Source organism: Salvelinus namaycush, chromosome 26 (genome assembly GCF_016432855.1).
Source record: "Salvelinus namaycush isolate Seneca chromosome 26, SaNama_1.0, whole genome shotgun sequence".
NCBI classification, from domain to species: domain Eukaryota; kingdom Metazoa; phylum Chordata; class Actinopteri; order Salmoniformes; family Salmonidae; genus Salvelinus; species Salvelinus namaycush.
The window spans coordinates 37,563,136-37,575,635 of NC_052332.1; the positions used below are offsets into that span (position 1 = coordinate 37,563,136).

At 44.4% G+C, this 12,500-nt stretch overlaps 1 protein-coding gene across 1 annotated transcript in view; it reads left to right on the top strand.

Annotated features, from left to right (window-relative positions):
• Positions 1 to 12,500, top strand: part of LOC120021134 (reticulon-4 receptor-like 1) — a 20,626-nt gene that overhangs the window by 7,505 nt on the left and 621 nt on the right. Inside the window, exons 2-6 of the mRNA XM_038964772.1 lie at positions 6,459 to 6,631; positions 9,498 to 9,782; positions 11,642 to 11,751; positions 11,848 to 12,052; positions 12,492 to 12,500. The exon at positions 12,492 to 12,500 is cut by the window's right edge and continues 621 nt beyond it. Of these exons, the coding sequence (XP_038820700.1) occupies positions 6,459 to 6,631; positions 9,498 to 9,782; positions 11,642 to 11,751; positions 11,848 to 12,052; positions 12,492 to 12,500 (782 nt within the window). The remainder of the gene's footprint in view (positions 1 to 6,458; positions 6,632 to 9,497; positions 9,783 to 11,641; positions 11,752 to 11,847; positions 12,053 to 12,491) is intronic.

Genomic DNA, 12,500 nt, shown 5'->3' on the forward strand with positions numbered 1-12,500 from the left:
TACAGAGGGATTATTGAGGGATTATTGATGAAAACCTGCTCCAGAGAGCTCAGGATCTCAATTCACCTTCCAGTTCACCTTCCAAAAGGACAACCAGCCTAAGTACACAGCCAAGACAATGCATAAGTGGCTTCAGGACAAGTCTCTGAATGTCCTTGAGTGTCCCAGCCGGCGTCCGGACTTGAACCCGATTGAACATCTTTGGAGAGACCTGAAGATAGCTGTGCAGCATCGCTGCCCATTCAACCTGACAGAGTTTGAGAGGATCTAGGTTGATCGTTTCAAGTTCCTTGGTGTCCACATCACCAGCAAACTATCATGGTCCAAACACACCAAGACAGTTGTGAAGAGGGCACGACAACACCTTTTCCCCCTCAGGAGACTGAAAAGATTTGTCATGGGTCCCCAAATGCTCAAAAAGTTCTACAACTGCACCCTCGAGAGCATCCTGACCGGTTGCATCACCGACTGTGTCATGACGTTGCCCTTTTTGGGTACAGCGAGCACCATACCCCTCTCTCTGCACCATACCCCTCTCTCTCTCTCTCCTACAACCAGGCTGTTGTTAGGCAGGTCATAAATTCCTGGAGGAGATTCTTCCTCATGGCCAGACAGTATAGAGAGAGAGTGAGTTTTCATAGAGAGAACAAAGGAACTTCTTCCACCTCACAGAATTTGAGAACTGAACAATATTCATGTTCTGGAGAAGGTATAAATGATCGGTTAACTTCTTATGGCTGCAGCCCGGCGTCGGTACACTTATGACAACAGCCAGCTCAAAGTGCAGGGCGCGAAATTCAAAAGATATATTTTTTAAATATTTAACTTTCACACATTAACAAGTCCAATACAGCATATGAAAGGTACACATCTTGTGAATCCAGCCAACATGTCCGACTTTTAAAATGTTTTACAGGGAAGACACAATATGTAAATCTATTAGCTAACCACGTTAGCAAAAGACACCACTTTTTTTACTCCACCAGTTTTTTACTCCATCAGTAGCTATCACAAATTCGACCAAATAAAGATATAAATAGCCACTAACCAAGAAACAACTTCATCAGATGACAGTCTGATAACATATTTATTGTATAGCATATGTTTTGTTAGAAAAATGTGCATATTTCAGGTATAAATCATAGTTTACATTGCAGCTACAATCAGAAATTGCACCGAAAGCAGCCATAAAACTTACAGACACCAACGTCAAATACCTAAGTACTCATCATAAAACATTTCTGAAAAATACATAGTGTACAGCAAATGAAAGACAGGCATCTTGTGATTCCAGCCAATATTTCCGATTTATTAAGTGTTTTACAGCGAAAACAAAATGTAGCGTTATATTAGCGTAGCCACAATAGCCAGAAACACTTGGGCGCCGACGACCAGTTCACATGCACGACAGATATATGAAATAGCATCATAAAATGTTTCTTACTTTTGGTGATCTTCCGTCAGAATGTTGGACAAGGTGTCCTTTGTCCAGAACAGTCGTTGTTTGGATTTAGAACGGCAACTTTCCCTCTTCAATTAGCATGCACACTAGCCAAGTGGCGCGAATCTCTCCATGTCAACAAACGGAAGAGAACGGAACACGGCAAAACTCCCGAAAAATTTTCAATAATCTGATGAAACTATATTGAAAAAACATACTTTACGATGATATGGTGACATGTATCAAATAAAATCAAAGCCGGAGATAGTACTCGCCTATTACGGCAGCTAAAGAGAAGGCAATCCCACTGTCCACGTCGCGCTCTTCAGAGTACCGAAAATGGGGGACACGTCATTCCAAGATGATGTGTTCCATCTCAGACCAAGATAATCACCTCATTTTTTATCTCACAGCCTCTTGACATCCAGGGGAAGGTGTATGACGTGCATGTATACTAATAGATCTCATGACCATTTATAGGCAGGAAGTAGAAGAGAGCCTCAGTTTCAGACTTTCCACTTCCTGGTCAGGAAGTGTGCTGCAGAATGACTTCTGTTTCACTCAGAGAAATAATTCAAACGGTTTTAGAAACTAGAGAGTGTTTTCTATCCAATAGTAATAATAATATGCATATTGTACGAGCAAGAATTGAGTACGAGGCCGTTTCAAATGGGCACCTTTTATCTGGCTACTCAATACTGCCCCTTGCAGCCCAAACAGGTTAACTTCTTACGGCTGAGATCCCGGTAACGGGATCGACATGACAACAGCCAGTGAAAGTGCAGGGCGCCGAATTCAAACAACAGAAATCTCATAATTAAAATTCCTCAAACATACAAGTATTTTACACCATTTTAAAGATAAACTGGTTGTTAATCCCACCACAGTGTCCGATTTCAAAAAGGCTTTACGACGAAAGCACACCATCTGATTATGTTAGGTCAGTACCTAGTCACAGAAAAACACAGCCATTTTTCCAGCCAAAGAGAGGAGTCACAAAAAGCAGAAATATATATAAAATGAATCACTAACCTTTGATGATCTTCATCAGATGACACTCATAGGACTTCATGTTACACAATACATGTATGTTTTGTTCGATAAAGTTCATATTTATATCCAAAATCTTAGTTTACGTTGGCGCGCTATGTTCAGTAATGTTTTGCCTCCAAAACATCCAGTGATTTTGCAGAGAGCCACATCAATTTACAGAAATACTCATAATAAACATTGATAAAAGATACAAGTGTTTTACATGGAACTTTAGATAAACTTCTCCTTAACTTGTTTGGGATAGGGGGCAGCATTTTCAAGTTTGGATGAAAAGCGTGCCCAGAGTAAACTGCCTACTACTCAGTCCCAGTTGCTAATATATGCATATCATTGGTATATTTGGATAGAAAACAATCTAAAGTTTCTAAAACTGCTTGAATGATGTCTGTGAGTATAACAGAACTCATATGGCAGGCGAAAACCTGAGAAAAATCCAACCAGGAAGTGGGAAATCTGAGGTTTGAAGTTTTTCAACTCTTGGCCTATCGAATACACAGTGTCTATGGGGTCATATTGCACTTCCTAAGGCTTCCAGTAGATGTCAACAGTCTTTAGAACCTTGTTTTATGCTTCTACTGTGAAGTGGGGGCGAATGAGAGGGGATTGAGTCAGAGGTCTGCCAGAGAGGCATGAGCTGACCATGTGCATTCACGTGATAGTTAGCTTGAGTTCCATTGCATTTCTGAAGACAAAGGAATTCTCCGGTTGGAACAATATTGAACATTTATGTTAAAAACATCCTAAAGATTGATTCTATACTTCGTTTGACATGTTTCTACGGACTGTAATGGAACTTTTTGACTTTTCGTCTGCTCCTAGTGATCGCGCGTCATGAATTTGGAATACTGGGCGAAACGCGCGAACAAAAAGGAGGTATTTGGACATAAAGATGAACTTTATCGAATAAATCAAACATTTATTCTGGAACTGGGATTCCTGGGAGTGCATTCTGATGAAGATCATCAAAGGTAAGTGAATATTTATAATGCTATTTCTGACTTCTGTTAACTCCAACATGGCGGATATCTGTTTGGCTTGATTTGTTGTCTGAGCGCCATACTCAGATTATTGCATGGTTTGCTTTTTCCGTAAAGTTTTTTTAAATCTGACACAGCGGTTGCATTAAGGAGAAGTATATCTTTAATTCTGTGAATAACACTTGTATCTTTTATCAATGTTTATTTTGAGTATTTCTGTAAATTGACCAACATTGCAGTTTTTAGAAAATCCCTAAAAAAAGTAAGAGATAAGAATAACAAATAACTAAGAGCAGCAGTAGCGGGGCTATATACAGGGGGTATTGGTCCAGTGTCAATGTGCGGGGGCACCAGTGTTGAGGTAATTTAGGTAATTAGGTTCATGTAGGTAGAGTTATTAAAGTGGCTATGCATAGATAATAACAGAGAGTAGCAGCAGCGTGGGGGGCAATGCAAATAGTCTGGGTAGCCATTTGATTAGCTGTTTAGGAGTCTTATGACTTGGGGATAGAAGCTGTTTAGAAGACTCTTGGACCTAGACTTGGCGCTCCAGTACCACTTGCCGTGCTGTAGCAGAGAGAACAGTCTATGACTAGGGTGGCTGTAGCCTTTGACAATTTTTAAGGCCTTCCTCTGACACCAGTCCTGGATGGTAGGAAGCTTGGCCCCGGTGATGTACTGGGCCATACGCACTATCCTCTGTAGTGCCTTGCGGTCGGAGGTCGAGCAGTTGACAAACCAGGCTGTGATGCAGCCCGTCAGGATGCTCTCGTAAGGGGCAGCTGTAAAACCTTTTGAGGATCTCAGGACCCATGCCAAATCTTTTCAGTCTCCTGGGGGGGAATAGGTTTTGTCGTGCGCTCTTCACGACTGTTTTGGTGTGCTTGGACATGTTCGTTTGTTGATGATGTGGACTCCAAGGAACTTGAAGCTCTCAACCTACTCCACTACAGCCTCGTCGATGAGAATGGGTGTGTGCTCGGTCCTCCTTTTCCTGTAGTCCACAGTCATCTCCTTTGTCTTGATCACATTGAGGGAGAGGTTGTTGTCCTTGCACCACACGGTCTGGTCTCTGACCTTCTCCCTATAGGTTTTCTCATCCTTGTCGGTGATCAGGCACATCATTGTTGTGTCATCAGCAAATATAATGATGGTGTTGGAGTTGTGCCTGGCAATGCAGTCATGAGTGAACAGGGTCCCAGGGTCCTTAGCTTAGTGATGAACTTTGAGAGCACTATGGTGTTAAACGCTGAACTGTAGTCAATGAATAGCATTCTCACATAGGTGTTCCTTTTGTCCAGGTGGGAAAGGGCAGTGTTGAGTGCAATAGAGTTTGCATCATCTGTGGATCTGTTGGAGCGGTATGCTAATTGGAGTGGGTCTAGGTTTTCTGGGATAATGGTGTTGATCTGAGCCATGACCAGCCTTTCAAAGTAATTCATGGTTACAGACGTGAGTGCTACGGGTTGGTAGTCATTTAGGCAGGTTACCTTAGTGTTCTTGGGTACAGGGAATATGGTGGTCTGCTTGAAATATGTTGGTATTACAGACTCAGACAGGGACAGGTTGAAAATGTCAGTGAAGACTTTTTCCAGTTGGTCAGCGCATGCTCGCAGTACGCGTCCTGGTAATCCGTCTGGCCCTGTGGCCTTGTGAATGTTGACCAGTTTAAAGGTCTTACTCACATCGGCTGCAGAGAGCATGATCACACAGTTGTCCGGAACAGCGGATGCTCTCATGCATGTTTCAGTGTTATTTGCCTCGAAGTGAGCACAGAAGTTATTTAGCTCGTCTGGTAGCCTCGTGTCACTGGGCAGCTCTCGGCTGTGCTTCCCTTTGTAGTCTGTAATAGTTTGCAAGCCCTGCCACATCCGACGAGTGTCGGAGCCGGTGTAGTACGATTCGATCTTAGTCCTGTATTAACGCTTTGCCTGTTTGACGGTTTATCAGTTACCCCCTGTATATAGCCTCGTTAATTGTTATGTAAATATCTTGTGTTACTTTTTTGATTTTATTAAACTTTTTTTACTTTAGTTCACTTAGTAAATTTTTTCTTAACTCTATTTCTTGAACTGCATTGTTGGTTAAGGGCTTGTAAGTAAGCATTTCACGTTAAGGTCTACACCTGTTGTATTCGGCACATCTGACAAATAAAATTTGATTAAATTTAATTTTAGCACTTAGTGACCTATATCAGCACATATTCTCTAGATACTGACAGTTTGCACTTGGTGGCCTATAGCAGCACATATTCTCCAGATATTGAGAGCTAGCACTTGGTGGCCTATAGCAGCACATATTCTCCAGATATTGAGAGCTAGCACTTGGTGGCCTATAGCAGCACATATTCTCCAGATATTGAGAGCTAGCACTTGGTGGCCTATAGCAGCACATATTCTCCAGATATTGAGAGCTAGCACTTGGTGGCCTATAGCAGCACATATTCTCCAGATATTGAGAGCTAGCACTTGGTGGCCTATAGCAGCACATATTCTCCAGATATTGACAGTTTGCACTTGGTGGCCTATAGCAGCACATATTCTCCAGATATTGAGAGCTAGCACTTGGTGGCCTATAGCAGCACATATTCTCCAGATATTGAGAGCTAGCACTTGGTGGCCTATAGCAGCACATATTCTCCAGATATTGAGAGCTAGCACTTGGTGGCCTATAGCAGCACATATTCTCCAGATATTGAGAGCTAGCACTTGGTGGCCTATAGCAGCACATATTCTCCAGATATTGAGAGCTAGCACTTGGTGGCCTATAGCAGCACATATTCTCCAGATATTGACAGTTTGCACTTGGTGGCCTATAGCTGCACCCTAATAGAAGAGGCTTCAGATGAGGCAGGTGAACCTGCAACCACAGCACTTCTACTTAATTTGTCCTGAGATCCTCTCTGAGCTTTACAGGAATATGGCTCTGAATATACACAACAACACCTCTTTACTTATATCTCTCTCTCTCCTCTCTTCCTCTGTCAGATTTTGGTGGTGTAGGTGTCCTCCTTGTCCTATGTGGGTCGTTGGAGCTCTCCTCTCCCTGTCCCAGAGACTGTATCTGCTACACCTCTCCCAGCACCGTGTCCTGTCAGGCCCATAACTTTCTGTCTGTCCCAGAGGAGATCCCAGCCCAGAGCGAGAGGGTCTTCCTGCAGGTAAGAGCCAGGGGGGGGGGGGAATATTTTATGCACAGTTATGCAAATGTGTTTAGTTATAGCTTAGACAACTGTTAAAGAATTTGATAAGCTGAATGTTTAAAAGTTGGTTTTGTAGCTTAATTGAGTGCCTTGAACTTATTTTTTTGAATAGTTTTGTCCAGAGCTATATACACTGCTCAAAAAAATAAAGGGAACACTTAAACAACACAATGTAACTCCAAGTCAATCACACTTCTGTGAAATCAAACTGTCCACTTAGGAAGCAACACTGATTGACAATAAATGTCACATGCTGTTGTGCAAATGGAATAGACAAAAGGTGGAAATTATAGGCAATTAGCAAGACACCCCCAATAAAGGAGTGATTCTGCAGGTGGTGACCACAGACCACTTCTCAGTTCCTATGCTTCCTGGCTGATGTTTTGGTCACTTTTGAATGCTGCCGGTGCTCTCACTCTAGTGGTAGCATGAGACGGAGTCTACAACCCATACAAGTGGCTCAGGTAGTGCAGCTCATCCAGGATGGCACATCAATGCGAGCTGTGGCAAGAAGGTTTGCTGTGTCTGTCAGCGTAGTGTCCAGAGCATGGAGGCGCTACCAGGAGACAGGCCAGTACATCAGGAGACGTGGAGGAGGCCGTAGGAGGGCAACAACCCAGCAGCAGGACCGCTACCTCCGCCTTTGTGCAAGGAGGAGCACTGCCAGAGCCCTGCAAAATGACCTCCAGCAGGCCACAAATGTGCATGTGTCAGCATATGGTCTCACAAGGGCTCTGAGGATCTCATCTCGGTACCTAATGGCAGTCAGGCTACCTCTGGCGAGCACATGGAGGGCTGTGCGGCCCCACAAAGAAATGCCACCCCACACCATGACTGACCCACCGCCAAACCGGTCATGCTGGAGGATGTTGCAGGCAGCAGAACGTTCTCCACGGCGTCTCCAGACTCTGTCACGTCTGTCACATGTGCTCATGTGCTCAGTGTGAACCTGCTTTCATCTGTGAAGAGCACAGGGCGCCAGTGGCGAATTTGCCAATCTTGGTGTTCTCTGGCAAATGCCAAACGTCCTGCACGGTGTTGGGCTGTAAGCACAACCCCCACCTGTGGACGTCGGGCCCTCATACCACCCTCATGGAGTCTGTTTCTGACCGTTTGAGCAGACACATGCACATTTGTGGCCTGCTGGAGGTCATTTTGCAGGGCTCTGGCAGTGCTCCTCCTTGCACAAAGGCGGAGGTAGCGGTCCTGCTGCTGGGTTGTTGCCCTCCTACGGCCTCCTCCACGTCTCCTGATGTACTGGCCTGTCTCCTGGTAGCGCCTCCATGCTCTGGACACTACGCTGACAGACACAGCAAACCTTCTTGCCACAGCTCGCATTGATGTGCCATCCTGGATGAGCTGCACTACCTGAGCCACTTGTATGGGTTGTAGACTCCGTCTCATGCTACCACTAGAGTGAGAGCACCAGCAGCATTCAACAGTGACCAAAACATCAGCCAGGAAGCATAGGAACTGAGAAGTGGTCTGTGGTCACCACCTGCAGAATCACTCCTTTATTGGGGGTGTCTTGCTAATTGCCTATAATTTCCACCTTTTGTCTATTCCATTTGCACAACAGCATGTGACATTTATTGTCAATCAGTGTTGCTTCCTAAGTGGACAGTTTGATTTCACAGAAGTGTGATTGACTTGGAGTTACATTGTGTTGTTTAAGTGTTCCCTTTATTTTTTTGAGCAGTGTATTTAGATACTGAATATTGTTCTCATTCTAGACATGAATTTACATAGCATTATTGAAATATTCCCCATGTAATGGTAATGGGGCTCTAACACATTGTATTATGTTAGATGTTAGATAGCCCATTGATTCCGCCTGCACTGATCTGTCTTGTATCTCGTAAAGGGTCATGGTGATAGATCAAAGAAGTCCGGCTACAACGTGCTGTCTAAAATTTGAAAATATTACCTAGGTGACATTGTCTGTCTAACCCATTTCTGCCTCAAAAAACTGTCTGAATTTATCTAAGCTAAAACAATACGTGTCAATAATGTTGATGTTTTTGTCGTGAGGACGTTTTGTGATTCACAGAGCAGTATTTCTGTTTGACAACAGGCACGAAAGCTAACATAAATGTGTCCAATATTAGCTTGCTAGCTGAGCCAGTCACTGAAAGGATGCTGCTAACCAACCAGCTACCTACTTAGTGCTGCACACACACTATTGGATGCTTCCTACAAAAGCTAGCTAGCAAACTAGTAGTAGTGCTAAAGCTAACATTTTTTGTTTTAATGAAGCAGCTGTTCTGCCACGAGTCATTGTAGTAGCCTCACTGAGGAATTATACTATACAAGCAGCACTCGAACAAGCCACGCTAGCCTCACCCTCATGTGAGTGCTAACAAGCTAGCAAACAAGCTAAGTAGTGCTACGTATCAACAGCCATTGTTAGCCAATCCAGTACTGGTTGGAAGCTATGGTGAGCCTCGATTGGTCACATGTGTCACGATATCGCGTTCAGCTTTCTCCAAATTTAGTCCCACCCTGTTCAACTTCTCTCACTTTCCTTCCATTGAAAGTTGAATGGCTGTTGATATTTCACCATGCGATGCCTTCCTAGTATAAACTGGCCATCAGGCTACTCAGCTGACCCAATGGTGCAAAGTTACAAGTTAGTGATGGCGGAGAAACATGCTGACTTGCGGACTGAATATCTGATAACAGTCCACTCTGGTTTTGTCTAATAATAACAACTTCCAATGTTCCAATCAGTCAATACCAGTTTCCAAAGAAAAGAGCACCTGATCTGCCACACCCAGACCCTAAGCATCCTTTGTTATTCTCGTTCCTTCCTCCATTCTTCCAGAACAACAAGATCCAGCGTCTCCTGCGAGGCCACTTCAGCCCCACCACGGCCATGCTGTGGCTTTACTCCAACAACATCTCCTATATCCAGGCCTCCACCTTTCACGGCTTTGCCCGCCTGGAGGAGCTGGACCTGGGGGACAACCGTCACCTGAGGGCCCTGGCTTCAGATACCTTCCAGGGGCTAGGCCGGCTACACGCCCTGCATCTCTACCACTGTGGTCTTCTCAGCCTGCCATCTGGGATATTCGAGGGGCTCAGCAGCCTGCAGTACCTCTATCTACAGGTAGGGGAATAGAATAGAAATTGTAGTTATATTAGATAACTAGCTACACACATCATGGGTACAGTGAGAAGCCAGCATGTGTAGGCAACAATAATGCGGTGAACACAAGCCTCCCTGATCTCACGTCCTACTTACACAGTTGTATATTTGACTTATAGGCCTACAGATATTAGATCTTATTTTGACCAGTTTCGTTGCAGGATTAAGATAGTCCTGCAGCAGGACTTTGATTATTCACAAAATAATGGAACATTTGTTTTGATAGGCTACAGTAGAGTATACTTCAGTTGTGAGATCTAGTGATAGAAAGATAACTGCGACTTTTCAGTCAATTTATGTTACTACTAGGGAACTTTCGATTTTCCAGCCTTATTCTAAAATTGATTTAATCGTTTTTTTCCCACTCATCAATCTACACACAATACCCCATAATGACAAAGCAAAAACAAGTTTGTAGAAATGTTTGCAAATTTGCACATTTACATAAGTATTCAGACCCTTTACTCAGTACTTTGTTGAAGCACCTTTGGCAGCGATCACAGCTTTGAGTTTTCTTGGGTATGACGCTACAAGCTTGGCACACCTGTATTTGGGGAGTTTCTCTCATTCTTCTCTGCAGATCCTATCAAGCTCTGTCAGATTGGATGGGGAGCGTCGCTGCACAGCTATTTTCAGGTCTCTCCAGAGATGTTTGATCAGGTTCAAGTCCGGGCTCTGACTGGGCCACTCAAGGACATTCAGAGGCTTGTCCCGAAGCCACTCATGCGTTGTCTTGGCTGTGTGCTTAGGGATGTTGTCCTGTTGAAAGGTGAACCTTTGCCCCAGTCTGAGGTCCTGAGCGCTCTGGAGCAGGTTTTCATCAACGATTTCTCTGTACTTTGCTCCGTTCATCTTTCCCTCAATCCTGACTAGTCTTCCAGTCTCTGCAACTGAAAAACATCCATGATGCTGCCACCACCATGCTTCACCGTAGGGATGGTAGCAGGTTTCCTCCAGACGTGACGCTTGGCATTCAGGCTAAAGAGTTAAATCTTGGTTTCATCAGACCAGATAATCTTATTTCTCATGGTCTGAGAGTCCTTTGGGTGCCTTCTGGGAAACTCCAAGCTGGCTGTCATGTGCAGAGATGGTTGTCCTTCTTGAAGGTTCTCCCATCTCCACAGAGGAAGTCTGGAGCTTTGTCAGAGTCTCCCTGACGAAGGCCCTTCTCCGATGACTACTCAGTTTGTCCGGGCGGCCAGCTCTAGGAAGAGTCTTGGTGGTTTCAAAATTATTTTATTGAAGAAGGATCGAGGCCACTGTGTTCTTGGGGACCTTCAATGCTGCTGAACTGTTTTGGTATCCTTCCCCAGATCTGTGCCTTGACACAATCCTGTCTCGGAGCTCTACGGACAATTCCATTAACCTCATGGCTTGGTTTTTGCGCTGACATGCACTGTCAACTGTGAGACCTTATATAGACAGATGTGTGCCTTTCCAAATCATGTCCAATCAATTGAATTTACCACAGGTGGACTCCAATCAAGTTGTAGAAACATCTCAAGGATGATTAATGGTCTCATAGTATCATAGAAAAGGGTCTGAATACTTATGTAAAGAAGGTATTTCTGTTTTTTGTATAAAAACCCTATTTTTGCATTGTTATTACGGGGTGTGTGATTGATGAGGGCGGGAATTGTAATCCATTTTAGAATAAGGCTGTAACGTAACAAAATGTGGAAAATGTCAAGGGGTCTGAATACTTTCCGAATGCACCGTACAGTATATCTCCCAACTTCTCTCTTCTTCCATCTCTCTCCTTCATTATCGCCCCCCCCCCTCCCTCTACCCACTCTCCCCCCTCTCCTCCCCCTCCCCAGGACAACCAGTTGGAGTTCCTGGAGGATGATCTGTTTGTTGACCTGCTGAACCTCAGCCACCTCTTCCTCCATGGCAACAGGCTATGGTCGCTCCACCAGAACACCTTCAGGTGAGACACATCTTTTTGATTGATTGATTGAGCAGTGCTTTTACTTTAGAACATCTCTCAAAAGATCACCCTGTGGGTTGACTGCTGTCCCTCCAGGGGTCTGGGGATGCTGGACCGTCTCTTGCTGCACCAGAACCGTCTGCAGTGGGTCCACCGTCTGGCCTTCCACGACCTGCATCGCCTCACCACCCTCTACCTGTTCAACAACTCTCTGACTGAGCTGTCTGGAGCCTGCCTGGCTCTGTTGCCTGCTCTAGAGTACCTTAGACTCAACGACAACCTTTGGGAGTGTGACTGCAAGGTCGGACACAGTTCAAACACATCTCAAAACACACCTCAAAACACACCTTCAAAACACACCTCCAACACCACACACCTCTTTCAGCTAGCCTTCCGCTTAAATCAAATGTTCATTTATGCCGGGATTCACGCTTCACATTTAAAGGTCATTTTCAATTGAGCTGAATGCGATCACTTTGAACAGAGAAACATTGCCTTGAAAAGGTGCATTATTACCAACACTCTACAACACGCCTCGGATTGAATCCCGAACTAAGTGAACATTTTATGGACATCAGTGCATGACTAAGCAAAATTCGACTGAAGGCGAAGCTAGGATTTGCTCCAAAGGTGCACTGCACTATTAACAATGTGCCTATGAATCCCAGGATTAATGCAATGTGTCCTTGGGAGTTATGAAAGGCATCTCATATAAATGTCTTATTATTATTATCATCCAGGCCCTGCCG